Genomic DNA, 18,461 nt, shown 5'->3' with positions numbered 1-18,461 from the left:
ATGATCAATGAAACATTTTTTGTTGTGAATCAGCTTTAAGTAAAAAAATTTAACTTTAATACAAATATTTAGGATATTCCTTACTACAAGGGAACAGAACTTCGTCAAGCACTCCTTTACACTCTGAAATTAGCCTTAAAGGTACAAATCAATTAGCTAACTTTCAGTAGAGAAGCCTATGAATAAATGAAAGGTATGGTTGCATGGATTAAATTTGGTCGTGTTGCTGTTTAACATTTTTTTAAACTTTTTAAAACTAGATCTGGGCTGAAAACCCACATCCCAAAATCTGTCCCTTAACTCATAGTTTCATTTCAACATTTTTTTTTGATTTGATTTAATTTGATTTATCAATAATTTTTCCGTTAGTGTAACAGTGCTAAGGATCCGTTGGATCCGCAAGATTTTGGCTTCCTGGATCTGGATCTTCTAAAATATGTGGATACACAATCTTTGCTAAAAAAAAAAATTAGTAGATTTCAAAGAAATACCCTGGATCCAGATCCGGATGCATTTTTTCAGTGCGGATCCAGGATCCGGATCCGCATCAAAATTAAATTGATCATAAGCACTGGTAATAAAGTAATATAGAATTTGAAATACATCTAAAGTTTATTTAGGGTGTAGTTGCTGAAGATGTTTACGAACACTTTCTGTATTTGAGCGTCACCTCAACTATTCTGATCAGCCCAAAGTAGAAAAAGTGATCTGAAAGAAATTCGACTCTATCCAAACCAAACAGATATTATATACTTTTAATGTTATTCACTTTACAGGTTACAGCATCTCGTGCCATGTGTGCAGGAACTCATGAAGCATGTGATTGACCTCGGCATACATATCTACGGAGAGACGTACCTTACCATCAATGTTTATACTCTACTCCATCTTGTAGATAATTATAAGGTATAAATAAATTTTGTGATTATGTTTATATATTATTTAAATGTTTCAAATTAAATTATTTGCACAATTGTAAAAATCATTTAGTTTATTTTGATTATTTTTTTTGATGACAATTGTATAATATATTATTAATTATATAATAATATATNTGGGGGTATGGGACTTGATAAACAGAACTTTATAAGTTTGCTATCTTGGTTCTCAGACATTTTATGCATTCATGATAAATATGTTATGTAGTTATTAAAAATCAATGTTTTCTATTTGTGCATAATTTTGCATATTTTTTTCTCTTTTCTTTTGGAAACCTCTATTTTCAAAAAAAAAATTATTTAAACAAATTTAAACTACACCATTTATATATGTATTTATATCTTTGTGTGTGAATAAATCTTTATAATAATTATAGAAATGGGGCCCGTTGGATAATTCTTCAGCTTTTATCTTTGAATCTTATTTGGGTTCCATGAAGAGACTTGTTCGGTAAGTTTACTGTTTTAATTTAGCCTTTGCAGAGATATCAAATTGTAAAACAATCATTTAGAATTATTTTTTAATCACCCGTTTTATAGGTATTTTTGTGTTTGTTTATGTGTGCTCAACTGAGGGTAATGGGAGGAGGATTAATTAAATAAATATTATTAAAAATTATCAAGGTTTTTTTCTGAGGTCCCTTCCCCCCCCCCAAAAAAAAAGAAAAAAATTTAAATATTATGTTTTGCACCTCATATAGAGTTGTCACTTTATGTATGTTCTAATTTAGGAGTGGCAAGGAGCCTCTGAAGCAAGTTGTGGCCAGGCTGCATGAGGCAAGCACTGTTCACAAGCCGAAGCTTGTTCAGCAAGAAAATGATATCCCGCTGTATACGAAACCTCCAGGGAATGTGTATATTTCCCTGGAGGAAAAGATTCCCGTTATTCACGAGAAGCTAAGTGGAAACAGTTTCGAGGTCATCCTCTTTGACCAGACCTCAGATTTTTTCACTAAACCTTTTCCTTCAAGAGTGATGTTTAATTATCTAGTGAATGGTCGAGGGAGAAGAAAAGTTATGAGCATTGAAGAAGTGAAAGAACTAAAACTGATAAGAGCTCTAATGTTTAAATCCCATGGTTAATGCCTTATTCAACAGATCCTGCACTGATCCAATGATATAGCTAATCAAGGATACTTTCATGTACTGATATCCAGGATACTTTCATGTACAGATATTGTGGAAGACGATATTTTCCACCTATAGAAGTCTTAAGAGTTCCGCCGAGCAAACCCAAATATATTCAGTTGATTTCATGTGTTTTTCCGTACCAGGATATCTCCTGCTTTTGTATAACTATAAACTTAAAATATATAGTTATAGAACCATCCAGCCTCGTTATTAGAGTCCGTCCTCACAACTTCTATAATATCAAGGATTTTGTATAATTTAGACAAAAACATATGAGTTACTTACACAATTTTGGTATCATGGTATTTTTTTGGGTTTAATTTTACGTGAAATTTAAGAAAATTTTACAGAATATGTAAGAAAATTTTACAGAAAATTCAAGAAAAATTTACTAAATATTAAAGCAAATTTTTCGGAAAATTCAAATAAAAAATTCAAAATATTTAGGTAGATTTCGTAAAATTCGAAAATTTTGCGTAAAAAATACATAAATATTTTCGAACATTTCGTAAAAACTTGGAAAGGGATTCAGCTATTATTTTACAGTACGAAAATGTAAGTAAAAACCTGCAAATTTTACTCAAAATATACCAACTTATACGAGATTTTACGAGATTTTACTTGAAAATTTTACGTAAAAAAAGTATCGTTTTTACGTAAAATTTATGTATTTCATTTACGTAAATTTTACTAATTTTGACCCAAAAATACGTATAATTTTCTAATTATTTTCGAAATTTGGTAAATAGGGAAACCTTTGTCATTGATGACGCCGTGTCCCATATGCCATGGGACAAACTAAGTGAGAGGGTGGCGAAAACCATCTCCCGGGTTGTCGAAAACCTGAAACAGCAAGATTTTTCTACAAAGTCTCTCAAGCATTGGTCCGTCCACTTCGCTGATGTGTTTGATAAATTTTTCGTGACAAGTAGAGTGGGTAGAATTGCTGTGGTTTATAATTCATGCTCCACCAGCTTGAAACAACGTCTTCTGGCGCTAGATGTCGGTCAAGAAGTTCAGAAGGATTCCTACTCTTACTTGAACCTGCTCCATCTCATTACTACTGTGGTCCATAGCCCCGTCTCCAGGGATCAAGCCATGATGGATATATACAAAGGATTCCGTCAGGCAAGTTCAGAATCCGTTCAATCATTCTTACAAAAAGTTAGGGACACAGCAGAAGATGCTTGGGGCCTCAGCTCAGGATGGACAACGTCGCAAGCGTCCCTTCTGCTCAAGAAAATCTGTGAGGGTTTCTACTCAACAGAGTTAGCTAGGTTGACAGCATCCCTCGTTATTTCTGTACCGTTCCAGTGGACAACGCTGTGTGACTCCGTCCTTCAATTCCAGCAGAGTGAAATCGTCACAGTCCGAGCAAAATGTAAATGCAATACAACAGAAAGAAGCTAGAACCCCGGTCTGTTTCAAATGTGGCGCGGCTCATTATATGTGTGACTGCAGAATTTTAGTATGTCGTTACTGCGGCCAGAACCACAAGCATGCTGATTGTACCAAAACCGGACAGAAGACAATTTGCGTCAAGTGCAAAAGCAAATACCATAACGTTCAAGGGCATTACAAGTATGCGCCAGACGGCCAGAAGCTTCGCAGTCCGGATATAAATATGATTGAAGCCACATCATTCCTAGAAGGTGCTGTATCAATGGAGATGAATTCTACAGGTAAACATTTTGAAAATACTAAAATTTTAATCGATACCGGCGCCCTCATACCAACGGGCGTCGCTATCAGTGAGTATTTTTTCATTAACAATTTGCAAGGAAATGTAGAATATTTAGTACCGTCGGAGTTAAACTCAGCAAATGGGGCTAGTTCAAATTCGACGATGGAAACAGTAGGACAGCTAGATGTTAAGATTAGGTTTAATGATCTTTCTACAACCTTTTCAGGTTCAGCTGTTGTTTTGAAAAATTTATCTCTACCAGTTATAATAGGGATAAATTTTTTAAAAACAAATAGTCTGAGCCCAGTTTTAGAACCATCAGCTGCACGTATTGTACACAGCCCTAAAGATGAGCATCAGGATTTAATAGCATATGTAACACACAGATCCAGACCCCTAATTAAAACACCCAGAAGGTCTGTTGAAAAATCCCCCCCTATTCGAAAACCCCCCTACCCCTCAAGACTTTGCTATTGATAATGAAGGCGCACCTGTAATGCTGTTGACATCTAAAAACTTTGTAAAAATTCCAAAACAAACAACAAAAGCAATAGAAGTCAATGTACCAGTAAACCCCGCTTCTCTCATCAATGTACAGCCCCTTGATGAAGAACTCCTTGATGGTGCTCTACCTGTAGTCTACCGTCATAAAACCCAGCAAAAAGATAAGTCACTTGTTATTATGTATGCAAATTTGTCTGATAAAGACGTTATTATTTTGCCCAATCAATCAATAGCCCATGGCTCTATGATTTCTGAAAACAAAACTAAACCTGTTATAAATGTTGTAAATAAAGGGGTGAAGGATCCTGTGGTCACAGATAGAATTTGGGCAGAATTAAAGCTAAATGAAAACAAAATTCTGCAAGAAAACATTGCTGTCAAAAATATGGTTTATTCAATGAAAAATGACAACCAAGATATTTTTCCACTGAGGACTGTAAAGTAGGTAAAACTACCTGGGAAAAATTTAAAATTGAATTAATACCTAATGCCTGGCCCGTTAACCAAAGAATGAGATTGATTCCGCGGAATCTCAAAGAAAATTTATGCACGCAACTTGATTTGTGGTTAAAAAATGAAGTTATTGAACCCAGCTCGTCTCCCTGGTCCTCGCCTTTGGTCCCCATGACCAAGAAGAGAGGGGAGACAAGGTGGGTTTTAGATTTTTGCCGGGTCAATGACCTCTCTGTGACTGACAGCTTCCCCACCCCTAATATTTCTGAAATTTTAAATTCTCTAGGTAAATCGAGGTATTTTTCTACCCTCGATGCGGCTAATGCCTATCATACCATAGAGGTAGAGGAGAGCTCTAGGCCAATAACTGCTTTTGCAACTGCATTCGGTCTTTACCAGTTTTCAAGGATGCCCTTTGGGCTGAAAAATGCTGGAGCTTCATATTGTAGGTTTGTACAGAGACTGGTAGATATTTTAGGAGTCCCTGGAATAGTCGCCTACCTGGATGACGTGCTAATCCATACCGAGGATCTGGATACTCATGTTAATTTATTAAGATTAGTTTTTGATGCGCACAAAGAAGCAGGAATCAGACTAAATGCAAGTAAAACACATTTATTTCAGGAAGAAGTTGAATATCTCGGTCATCTGGTCAACGCTGAAGGTGTTAAGTTAATTCCATCTTATGTTCAGAAAGTTGTTGACTGGCCGCTGCCCCAGACTGGAAAAGAATTATCTGCATTCTTGGATTTTACTAATTATTATCATGATTTTTTACCAGGTTTCGCGAATGTTACAGCTGAACTAAATAGTGTTAAAAATAATAGGTTGATTGTATGGACGTCAGAGATTATTAATAATTTTAACACTTTAAAACAGATGTTTGCAGCAGCCCCGTGCAGAGCCACACCAGACTTCTCTCCAACCGCTAAACCTTTCATTTTAACAATAGATTTCTCTAAAACTGCAATTGGTGCAGTTTTATCTCAGGAACAGAATAATATTGAGAAATTTTTAGGTGTTAAAGGGCGAAAATGCAGAAATTACGAAAGTAATTACCATAGTTCTAAAGGTGAACTTCTCGCCTTAACATATGGATTAACTAAGTTTGAACAATTGTTAAGGTTGAATCAGTTCATTGTCGTGACAGACTCCACAACGGTGCTTCACTGGTCAACCATGAAGGACTCGGGTGGGACTATCAGACGATGGCTAGATTATATACAACAATTTAATTTTACAGTAATGCATCGTGCAGGTAAAACAAATATTAATGCCGATTTGAGCTCCAGAGCCACACACATGGATGACCCCCCCCCCTCTGATAAAGATTCCATGTTCCCCCTGCCCTGGAAACATTTAAAAATTGGTGAAAAGCCAAATTTAATCGATATGAACCAGGTAAGCATGTCAAAAATAAACAATTGTCCCAGTTCAGAATATTTACCCCCCTCGTGTCAAGGTAAGATATGTACCATAGTTCAGCCACCTTGGCACCTATCAGGGGCCCGGGCAGATGAAGGAAGTGGACCCCCCTTAATAGGAACTTTTAAAGGTAAAATCCTAATAGATCAAGTGTGTAGATACCTACATTTTTGTAGATATCTACATGGTTCTAACATTCTGATTACGCCCCTATTCAAATAGAAGAAGTCAGTGAACTATCCCTCTCCCCCCCCCTCTTTCTCTCTCAGACTGCAGTTTGAACCCTTCAAGGATAAACTGAAACCAGCGTAAGCTAAAAGCGCGCCTGATTCTAGAAGGTTCTAAAAGTGCGCTCTGGACGCGCAAGCGCGGAGTATAAAAGGATGCGCGCAGCGCGCTAAAAGGGTCGGTACTGAATAAGACTTCAAAGAAGAAACCAGTGATTTCAGCTCCTCCAAAACACGGACTCCGAAAAACACCGGACTAGTTAGAAGGTGAATAAACTCCTTGATGATCCATATATAGAATTCTGGTTTCATAAGATTGAGAAACAGTTTTGTCAAAAGTTTCCTCCCCCCAAAACCGGAACTTAAGTTTCCGTCTCCTAAGATTATTAAGGAAAGGCTCTAACCCTAACACCTGCTTTGGTTGTTCCGCTTAAGTCTAGTTGAACTAAAAGGCCTTTTATCTCGAAGGGAAATTAGGTCCGCCCCCCCCCCTCTTCTACTATTGATTCATTATTTATTATTCCATTTGTTTAAAATCCTAAAGTTATATATATATACAGAGGTTTAAAGTATCATTTTGTTGTGTAGATATATATGAATAGTATAGTAATAAAACATAGTTTATGCTAGTAAATATAGAATTATATCTATCGATCTGATTTGTGATTTTAAATAAATTTGTTAAGTCAATCTAAGAAATATACTTCACGTAAAAGAAATTCATAGATATATATATATTTGAGAGAGCGATAGAATTGCTAGGATCGAAGAAAGAATCAGTAGATTGACCGCTTCCTTGCATTTTATACACTGAACCTTTATCTTTGCCAATTTTAGAAATCGCTCAACTTAGAGGTCTATTGCGAGCAGCAAAAGTTATAGACTCCGCTTATTATAAGTCCATCCAGATTCTTGTCTCATCTACAAGTGGACCTGGAGAAAGCGCAAAACGAAGACAGTGCTCTTCTAATGGTAAAATCTTGGTTCAACTTAAATACAGGTAAAGTAAATGAAAAGAAAATTGACACTTCAGTTTTCGACGAAGTACATGAAGATGTACTGCAACTGTACAAGGTAAGAAAACAACTAAGGTTGACCGACGCAAACACAACAAATTCTACCAGGTTAGTATACCTCCTTGAAAACGAATTTGACTCAAATCCTCGTATGATAATTGTCATCCCACCCTCGCACAGGTATCAAGCTCTACTAGCTGTACATGTTCATGAACACTGGGGTGTGCAGTGTACTACACAACAGGTAAAAGAACACTTTTTCTGGCCAGGATGGAGGGCCGACACTGCAAAATTTGTAACAGAGTGCCCTGGCTGTCTACACAGAGAAAAGGTAAACCTAAAGCAGGTAGATCCATTCGACGGGCGAGTAATCAACGTTAATGAAGTAATTTGTGTTGATCTAGTAAGTCCTATTACAGTTTCAAGCAATAAAAAAAAATATATTTTGTCAATAATGGATCAATTTTCTAGATATGTTGCAGCAGTGCCTCTGCCAGACAAGTCAGCTCGGTCTGTTGTGAAACACGATCATGACCAACTGGATTAGCCTGTACGGAGCACCTGCAACAATTAGGATGGATCAAGGAAAAGAATTTGATAACGCCTTGTTAAAAAATCTTCTCAATGCTTTAAATGTTAATATTAAAATTGGTTTTAGCCACAATCATCAGTCTAACCCTGTTGAGAGATTTCATAGAACTTTGTGGTCACTTTTGAAAGCAAAGAAAGCAAATGGGGAAAATGACTGGGAAAAATCCCTCCCAACCTTGATTTTGGCCTACAACGCAACCCAACATTTTCCCACTAATTCGTCCCCCGCCAGAATTTTTCTAGGAAGAGAATTAAACCTTCCTCATTTGTCTTTGTTGCCGAAATTTGTCCAAAATTATAACCCCTCCCCCCACTCCGTTGAAGAACAATTAGATTACATCCTTGATCTAATGAGAGCTTCAGACAATGTAAGGATACGGAGGCAATTTAGGTCTTATGAAAAACCCCAGGATGAGATTTGGGTAGGAGATCGTGTGTACTGTGCTGCCCTCCCACCCCAAGGCAACTCAAGAAAACTGCAGCTAAGCTGGAGCGGCCCAGTGTTGGTTACAGAAATCATAAATAATGACTTGATCATGGTCAAAGAATACGGTGTGAAGAATCCTCAGACCTACGTAGCACACCGCTCAAAAGTCCGCCTCGCCAAGAAAATGGGACAAAAAGATGTTGACCCACTATTCAAGCTACCTAGACTACCTGCTGAAGCTATTAAGGATCTAGCAGGCGTGCTGTCAGAGTTTGACCTACCTGCGAGACAACTCGATGCTGAAATAATTGACGAGTTTCATTCTCAAGCCTCTGAAATTCGTCACCGGGGGAAGGATCACCGCAGCAGCATCTCGTCAAGCCCCCCCTGTGGTTCCTCAAAACTTCTCAGGTTCAAGCATTGCAGCAAGCTCAGAGAACAGTGAAGACGGCCTCTTCCAATCATTTATACAGTCTCCAGGCTCAGCTCGGTCCAACAGCAGCAACCCGGAGCAATTATTCCAGAACCATTTTCAAGCGGAAGACGAACCACGGGATGAAATGCTACAGGAAGCACTGACAGATGATGAAGAAGTAATGGGGTCGGCAGCCAATCTGATCCCAGAACCAGAGCCAGTCAAAACTCCGGAACCAAGAAGATCAGAAACAGAAACTAGCAGTGAACCAGAAGGGAGAGATGATGAACCTACAGGAATAAACACCCCTACCGGAGAACAAGGAGAACAAGGAACTAGGGGTGAGAAGGAAATAACAGAGAAAATAAACTCCCCCTCTCAACAGATTGATGAAGCAGCAAACTTTACTGCCAAAGATGAAGAACCAAGGCCGTTAGATGGCAGCACCACTACTGAAGATACCAGGAGAAGATCCAGCAGGAGATCAATCCCTATGGATAGATATAGCGCGGACTTCAAACTACCGGCAAACCCCAGATCCAAGAAAGGAACAAAATCATCAATAGCACCGTCCCTGAAGTCACTGAAAGCAGCACTCAAGGAGAGCTGGGCACAAAGGCCAGACTCTACAGCACCGCTGAGGAGAAGGAGCAGATCAAGAGAGAGTTCTAGCTCCATCAGGACAAGAGCTGCATCCCTAGAGAGGGTGCAGACAGGGAGTATTAAAAATAGTGGTAGCACAAGAAGTAGTGTCAGGACTAGGTATAAGGTAACAAATCAGAGTAGTCATGTGCAAGGAGCAGATGATAGTAGTTGGAGTGACACAGAGGATGAAGCAGACAAAAGTAGCAATAAAGTTAAGGAAGGAATTAATACAATTTCAGGTCAAAAATCTAAAATTGCAAAAGTGAAAAATTCTGTAACACTTCACCCTGGGCAAGGGGCATGGGTTTATTTAGAAGAAAATCCTGGACAAGTCAGTGGGGATGATTTCATTTTCCCAATCTTGTTTAACACTATTGTTGAGAAAAATCTTTTTGCGTCAAAGTTTTCCCCCAGGGCAGGAGTGTTACCTTCACCTGCAATCTACATGATTAACCATAATAATGATATCTTTGTTCAGGTGAAGAAGGGAGAGAGGGTGGGGAAGTTGATCAGCCTGATGGTGAAGTACGAGAGCAGGCGGCCCGCCACCAGGGGAGGAGGAGCAAAGGAGTAAGCCAGCTCCTGTTTGTGGGCATGCTGGCAGTGCTGGGAGCGCAGGTTATGGCCAAGGACGAGTACAAGGTGGAGGCCTACGACTGCTCCCAGGACAATGAATGCGAGATGAACCGGTTACCAGGAAGTCCATTGTACTCACTGTCCAAACTGGAGAAGGAAACTGTCGAGTTTGTAGAACTAGGCCCATGGGATTATTTCCTAGTAAAAACTCTAGGACCTATCTGGAAGGGTGTCTCTTTCGTGGGAATATGCGGAGGTCTGATCACTGCATTCCAGCACGGAGTTTGGGTTGCTAGATCAGGAGTATGAGTTTGCAAATCTTGCAAGAAGACCGAGTCGGACAAACAACTGAGGACAGCCCAGCTACTGATGGACCTCATGGAGGACTCGCAGTCCATGCCGATGAACAATAGGAGGGCTCCACCCCCAAATGTTAGATACACCACTAGACAAGGGCATAAAGAGGAAAAAGTGGAAATGGAAACCTTGAATGTTCTCTGATCGCAGAAAAGATCAGGGGGGCATGTAGCAGGAAAGTGATGTGTTGATCTTTCCTGCGATCATAAAGGGGTTTTTTCTCTCTCCTTCATCCATTCCCCCCCTCTTCTATCCCTTGTACAGATCTAACGAATTAATTCGTGTTTGTATGTGAATCCTATAAATAACCCAAGCCACGCCAATTGTTCCGTTATTTCAGAGGCCCGGGTGCTGGGGGGATAGCCGGCCAGCTCCTGGGGAACTAGGGTTAAGCTCTAGGCTAGGGTGGAGTGAAATTTGGGGAAAAATGGCAGTTGAAGACCAGCTCCCTAGTTAATAGGCTCCCCTGGAGATCTCCCATCACTCTGAACTATTCTCAATTCATGCAATTTGATTCGTATAGTATTTTCTTATAGTATTTGAATCTTTGTAAATGATAATAAATTGTAAGAAAAACCGACTCGTCAAATATTAGATCAAATGAGTAGTTGTATTGATTCATTTTTCTATCATATATAATAATATAATTATTTATCTACCAGATATACTTATTTATCTACCAGATATACTCATTTATCTACCAGATATACTTATTTATCTACCAGATATACTCATTTATCTACCAGATATACTTATTTATCTACCAGATATACTTATTTATCTACCAGATATACTTATTTATCTACCAGATATACTCATTTATCTACCAGATATACTTATTTATTTACCAGATATTCTTATTTATCTACTAGATATACTTATTTATCTACTAGATATACTTATTTATCTACCATACATACTTATTTATCTACCAGATATACTTATTTATGTACCAGATATACTTATTTATCTACCTTACATACTTATTTATCTACCAGATATACTTATTTATCTACCAGATATACTTATTTATCTACCAGATATATTTATATATCTACCATACATACTTATTTATCTACCAGATATACTCATTTATCTACAGATATACTTATTTATCTACCAGATATACTCATTTATCTACCAGATATACTTATTTATTTACCAGATATTCTTATTTATCTACTAGATATACTTATTCATCTACCATACATACTTATTTATCTACCAGATATACTTATTTATCTACCAGATATACTTATTTATCTACTAGATATACTTATATATCTACCATACATACTTATTTATCTAACAGATATACTTATTTATCTACCAGATATGCTATTTATCTACCAGATATACTTATTTATGTATCCTTTAGTTTAGTCCAGTGACCAATAATTATTTTGCTACTTTTTTATTAACCAGACACAATTATTTATTGTATGAACCAAGTTCAATAATGCGTAGATGAAGCAGGAACCGAGTTTAAACCAGGAAGATAATCTGAATTGTACTTAAAGAAGGAGTTAGAGAATATACTTCAGTCCCGCATACCATCTAGTTATGCATTTAGGTACCTTCCCACCTACCAGACTTTTGTCCGGTATATTATCTACCATATATACTTATTTATCTACCAGATATACTTATTTATCTACCATATAAACTTATTTATCTACCAGATATACTAATTTATCTATCAGATATACTTATTAATTTACCAGATATACTCATTTATCTACCAGATATACTTATTTATCTATTAGATATACTTATTAATTTACCTGATATACTCATTTATCTACCAGATACACTTATTTATCTACCATATATACTTATTTATCTTCCATATATAATTATTTATCTACCAGATATAAACATTTATCTACCAGATAAACTCATTTATCTACCAGATATACTTATTTATCTACCATATATACTTATTTATCTTCCATATATGATTATTTATATACCAGATATACTTACTTATGTACCAGATATACTTATTTATCTACCAGATATACTAATTTATCTACCAGATATACTTATTTATCTTCCATATATAATTATTTATCTACCAGATATACTTATTTATCTACTAGATATACTCATTTTTCTACCAGATTATATAATCATTTACATGCCAGATATATAATCATTTATCAACCAGATATACTAATTTATAAACCAGATATAATCATTTATTAACCAGATATAATCATTTATAGACCAGATATAATCATTTAAAGACCTTATATAATCATTTATAAACCAGATATAATCATTTATAGGCCAGATTAGGGTTTCCATTCGCAAAACTTTTGCGCAATTTTTGCGGAACGACCCTCAATATTTTTCTTTCTTTGCGCATCAATTTTGCGCGAAAAAACAACAATTTGCGCAATCATTCGCAAAAGTCATTTCGCGCAAAATTGCCCTATTCCGCTTTTGCGAAACTCAAGTTTTGCGCNGTTGTAGCACGCCAAATTGGATCACGTCGGGGTCACCAATTTGGCGTGCTACAACTTTAAAGGAAAAGAGTTACTCAACGATTAACTTTATTTAAAAACTTAACTTATATAGTAAAATAATTGAATCTTAAACACATGATTTTATATCAGCTGATCTGGCAACTCCTCCTTGGATTTCTCTAGAATTATTCAGGAAGACGATATTCATATCCGCCACAATATAATCATTTATTTACCAGATATAATCATTTATTTACCATATATAATCATTTACCTGCCAAGGAAACTCGTTTTCTGTACCTTCTTCTCCTTCTATTATCAGCAAGCGACCATTTATGTTCGGAGTATTAGCAATACCACACTGTTTAATAACAATACAAGTTTAAGTAAAAAAAAGGTATTGATTTGTGGAAACCAATTATTCAGTTATTTTTTAGATTAGGTTTAAATATTTTTTCTGTTTTACAAAGACACATAGATGCAAAATATAGATAGCTATTTTATTTCACCGAAAAAGCTACAAATTCTGAGTCAAACCCAATAATGACTCACCAACAGTTAATGTAAATATTTTTGGTCAATTCATTCATAATGTTATTAAAATAAAATTGCTTAAAATTATTGTCTGTTTGTTGTGAATGGACTGTAAATGTAATTTCAGGTGACTACATGCAAAGATGGCAATGCCCGATTCACAATGGTACCCGAACATGTCCAGCCCATATCTGTGTAAAAAGACAAAAATTTCTTTTAAATTAATAAATCATTTAGTAATATTTGTATTGATTCCTCGCAAACAAAAGGAGGGGGCGGAATGATCGGAATGTTGTTCTTGAGATCCATTACTCCATATCCATACTTATCTGGTCCATATTTTGTGGCTGGTTTTGGCGGATTTGGATTTATTGCGGTTGTTTTTACTGGCTTATTGTTGGATACTATGGTGTGCACTTGGCAGTCAACGAGGGTAAGACCGATAAAACAAATCTAAATAGTTTTAGTTTTTTAAATTGTTTGTTATTTTAGATTAAATAGGTTCATTGATCATTGTTCTACACTTACCACAAGAAGTCCGTTAAACTTCATGGTGAAACTGGCACTAAACAAATAAAAGTAATGACACATTTCATATATATAGGACATTTCATTTATAGGACATCTCATAGATAAGACATTGCATAGAAAGGACATTTTATAGATAGGAAATTTCACAGGTAGGACTTTTCATGGATATGACATTTTATAGATAGGACTTTTCATGGATATGACATTTTATAGATATAGGACATTTTATAGATAGGACTTTTCATAGTTATGACATATCATAGATATGACATATCATAGATATAGGACATTTCATAGATAGGAATTTTCATAGATATGACATAGATAAGACATTTCATAGATAGGACTTTTCATATTTAGGACATTTCATAGACAGAGCATAATGTTCATTGTTAGGATGTTTTAAAAACAAAACGTTTCATAGACAGAGATTTCATAGAGATTTCGTAGATAGAACATTTCATAGACATTCAGTATTAACCAGAAAACTCTTTAATAGGAAGTCGAGTTTTAGACTCAGGTTATGACTTTAAATAGTCCAATGAACAAAAAACACAGAAAATGTGCAGTGTAAACAGACCCATTTTAATTAATAAGTGATTTTATAAGTTTCTAGTAAAGCTATTTGCTTTGTGACAATATCAAATACACTTCAGTATTGCTTTAATGTCGTCTTCCTATTCTACAATTTTATTGATGGATATTTCGTAAACAGAACATTTCACAGATAAGACATTTCAAAGAAGACATTTCATAAAAGTGGCATTTCATGAACAAAGAAGATTTTTCATTTGTCAGATAAACACAATCTTTCTTTACCCTATTTACCCTGATGTCTGGTTTACTGACTGGCTGACTGGAGGCGGGGGGGGGGGGGGGNAAGTTGACCCCCCTCTATTTTCTTATTCTGATACAAATCTATAACATTTGATAAGTTTTTGGAAAGCCCTTGGTCTACTTCAAAAATCTGCAAAATAAAATGGCAAATTTTCAAAAATCCAAATATTTTTTGCGAAATAAAAAAATTCGCATAAAAAAATTGCGCAAATGGCAACAAATTTTACATTTTTGAAAAGCCCTTGACCCAGCAAATTCAAATGTACAAAAACATTTGCAAAATTTTTAAAACCTAAATGTGTATTCAAGAAAAACTCAAAATGTGCAAAGTCTCTATTTAGGCGTTTGTGCAAAAATCTGTGTAACATTTTTTTTGCAAAAATTGTGCAATCTGCTTGCTTTTGTTATAGATTTTCCAAAAAGCTATAAAATGTTGAAATCCAATGACTGGAAGTAGGTTTAATAGATTTAGTCTGGTATAGGTAAAATGAGGCATTTAGGCAGTATTCCTGAGGACTCAGGCAGTTGGTATAAAATAGGGTTAATACATTTTACATGGTTATACCATCTAAGAGAACAGGCTGTCCACTGTCTGTGAATTATACTATGGTATTATACTGACTTATTAAAAAACTATGAGTCCCATGTGCTTCCCTTCTAATAATAAAAAATAAAAATAAACTTATAAACAAAACAAATGTCTGCGCACCCCTCAAGTCAAACCAAATTTTGTACTGGTGCTAAATAACCTTATTATAAAATGTATTATCTTAGAAATTTCCTTTCTAATAAATGTCCTGTGAAATGTCTTATTAATAAAATGTCCTTTCTAAAAAAAATTCAAATGCTTAAAAACACTCAATTCTAACAAGAATGATACATTTTGAACTCATTATTGTTATTTAAACAAAATAAAAAATATATTGTGTTGTAAACCCCGAGTTTGATTCGGTCTACAGCAGAATTTTAAACGCAATAATTAACTCTCTTGGTTCATATTTATTAATTCAAGTTTATCAATAATTGTATATTTATATTTAGGAGATCAGTATTCGGTCCCAAGCTCCACCTCCTGTACTCCAGCAGAACACTAACTATGCTGAAGAGGCGGCCTGGTACTTCCTTAGGTTCCCTAACTGTTCCATGATCTTCATTGGATCCCTAAGTTGATGCTGTATCTGCTCTAAGGTCCCCTCATTTCCAATTGATGAGGATTCATCTGCCTCCAACCCTGGTGGAGCCTCATTCTCTTCTTCAGATTCATCCTCGAGGCCAGGGACATCATCCGGATCTACTCTGTAATCCCCCTTCTGGGGTTCACCTTTCTCCGTCTCTCCTTCAACAAGATCATTCCCTCCTTCATCCCCAGAGCTCTCAGATACTTCGGCATCAGACTGATCAGGAATCCATACACTAGGATCATCAGGGTCATCCTCGGAGGATGAGATGGTTATAAACTCCATTGCAGCTAAAGTAACCTCTGTGGTTGTGGAATTTGAAGAATTCTAACATGTCTAACATTGTATAACAATGATTTTAATTTGGAAAGAATAATTTTTACTTTGAGAACTATATATCGTCTTTTTCAGACGAAGAATGGGTTGATTAAATTTATAACCCGGCTAAGTCTCCAGGTCTCATCTTTTACGAGGTTTATAAAACATCTTTCTAAAAGAATAATTTCCTATAATACAAAAGGTCTTGAGCCAAAACTTTGATATATGTAATGATGTTATATAATGGTGATACAGATCTTAGATTAAACGTGTTCTCCCTAACTTCAACCATCCTACAAATCTACCACCTACAACATCATCCTACAAATTTATTATCTACAACCTCATCTACAAATCTTCATTCGTAGAGTATATGAAACTCAGGTGAACCATGCAAAATCATAAATAGACTTTGAACCAATTGAGCCTTGGAATGTTCATCGATAATATTATGCACATGCAGATACCTTAAATACATGTATTCAGGACCTACCCTGATGTTTGTGTACTCCTCCGTCTGACAGATCTGATGGAGTAAATACTCTCCACCTGGAGAAATCTTCTGATGTCGTCTTCTATCTTCAGAACTACTCTAGATTCCGTTGGCCGTCTTCCACCATCGTGATTCTTCCTGACCATCTATGAGCGGGTACCCAATATCAAGGACGTCGTCTTCCCCTTGGTTCTCCGATACTCTCCTTCTCTGCTTTAAGGATTGCACCTAAAGGTACACTGCAATTTCTGTGCTAATATTTTGATAAGTGATCTATAAGCTTATCTTTTGTCGATCAAATCTCACCGAGAATTCTCTTTTAGACTCAAAAGGACTCTGAATGAAGCATAAGATAACCTCTCCCTGAACTGTAGTTCATATCAAGACCCCAGCCCGAGCAACTTTGTAAGTGTGTTTTTAAATACTGAACTCTTTGCCAATATGATTGTTAATGATTCAAAAAACTAAATTTCTTTATTGAGACCTGGAGCAAATTTTTGTAAACATATACGTATATATTCTGTTATATTATAATAATTTAATTTCAGTTCACAGTGTGAGAGCTGAAGTTGAGGATAAACTACTTCAATAAAGCTTATATAAACATAACACTCGTGTATTAATGTGGTGCGCTGGTTATAAGGGAATACTCGCCCTGGATATGAGTGAGCTTTTATGTTTTTAAAGTCTCAAAAACAACGTTACGAGTACAGTGGTATTGTTAGAGATATTTCTAGCTTTTAATATACTTAGATAATAAATACTTATTTATCTTTTTAATCATAAAGAGTTAGAATCCTTTATGTAGCTTCACGGAGCTATTTGTTTTACTTAGCTATATAAAGCTTTAGCAACTTTTATGGTATTTTAGTTACTTAGCTATTAATATAATTGGGAACTATCTAGAATTGGTTATTTATATATATATAACTTTACTAAGCTATTGGTCTTGCTTAGCGTTATAGAGCTACCTTATTTAGCTTTGCGGAGCTATTAACTTTGTGGAGCTATTAGCTTTGCGGAGCTATTAATGTTGTGGAGCTATTAGCTTTGCGGAGCTATGTATTGGGTTTAGCTACGCAGAATTATATATCTTTATACAAATAGCTTTACAAAGCTATTTGTTTTATCTAGCTTTGCAGGGCCAAGGAGCCGGCTTAGCTTTATGGAGCTATTTGTCCTGCTTAGCTTTACAGCGCTATTTATCCGGCTTAGCTTTACGGAGCTATTTATCTCATCTAGCATTGCAGAGCTATGTATGGTATTTAGCTATGTAGAACTATATATTCTAGTCCGTTGATGTAGAGCTAGATATTTCTTTGCGGAGCTATATATTGTATTTAGCTATGTAGGATTATATATCCTTGCCTATCTATGCAAGATCTATAACTAGCTATTCAGAGTTGAATATGTTTATCAGGCTATATTATGTTAATAGTCTGATTTATGAATCGGTAAGAGTTGGGGGCTGCACTTGACCTAAGGTAGAAGATTATATTAGGATTTTAATTCTTTCTACTAGTAAGGTTCTTTGTGCACTGCCGTTCCTTTTTGCTTTGATTCAATATATAGAGCGCTGGCAGCATGTTCTAAATGTATATGTCTATATATAAATATATATATGAATTCAAAGGTATTCCTAATCCGTTCTAGATTACAACAATTGTCTCTGCGCTGTGGTTATTTTTTGGTAATACATTATATAACATT

General features: G+C 35.9%; 2 protein-coding genes and 1 long non-coding RNA gene across 4 annotated transcripts; 2 read left to right on the top strand and 1 right to left on the bottom strand.

Annotated features, from left to right (window-relative positions):
- The first annotated feature begins 9 nt into the window (after window positions 1-9).
- LOC111715909 (uncharacterized) lies at window positions 10-2,266 on the top strand. The gene is made up of 4 exons (XM_023491307.1): window positions 10-141; window positions 621-906; window positions 1,316-1,389; window positions 1,670-2,266. Exons 2-4 carry the CDS (start codon window positions 811-813, stop codon window positions 2,019-2,021), a joined length of 522 nt encoding a protein of 173 aa, XP_023347075.1. The 5' UTR covers window positions 10-141; window positions 621-810; the 3' UTR covers window positions 2,022-2,266.
- Window positions 2,267-12,893: 10,627 nt separating this feature from the next.
- On the bottom strand, window positions 12,894-16,893 carry LOC111715912 (uncharacterized). Its single transcript, XM_023491315.1, has 4 exons — window positions 16,752-16,893; window positions 13,923-13,959; window positions 13,650-13,847; window positions 12,894-13,221 (listed from the first exon to the last, which is right to left on the bottom strand). Exons 2-4 carry the CDS (start codon window positions 13,944-13,946, stop codon window positions 13,114-13,116), a joined length of 330 nt encoding a protein of 109 aa, XP_023347083.1. The 5' UTR covers window positions 13,947-13,959; window positions 16,752-16,893; the 3' UTR covers window positions 12,894-13,113.
- Window positions 16,894-16,896: 3 nt separating this feature from the next.
- On the top strand, window positions 16,897-17,466 carry LOC111715913 (uncharacterized). 2 transcript variants are annotated; one of them, XR_002768341.1, is made up of 3 exons: window positions 16,897-16,985; window positions 17,075-17,156; window positions 17,300-17,466. It is a non-coding gene; the product is annotated as an uncharacterized LOC111715913 (long non-coding RNA). The 2 variants fall into 2 exon arrangements; XR_002768340.1 differs by having other exon boundaries at window positions 17,075-17,466.
- Window positions 17,467-18,461: the final 995 nt, after the last annotated feature.

Source organism: Eurytemora carolleeae, unplaced genomic scaffold, assembly GCF_000591075.1.
Source record: "Eurytemora carolleeae unplaced genomic scaffold, Eaff_2.0 scaffold1902, whole genome shotgun sequence".
NCBI lineage: Eukaryota > Metazoa > Arthropoda > Copepoda > Calanoida > Temoridae > Eurytemora > Eurytemora carolleeae.
This window is presented reverse-complemented; position numbering and strand designations above follow the sequence as displayed.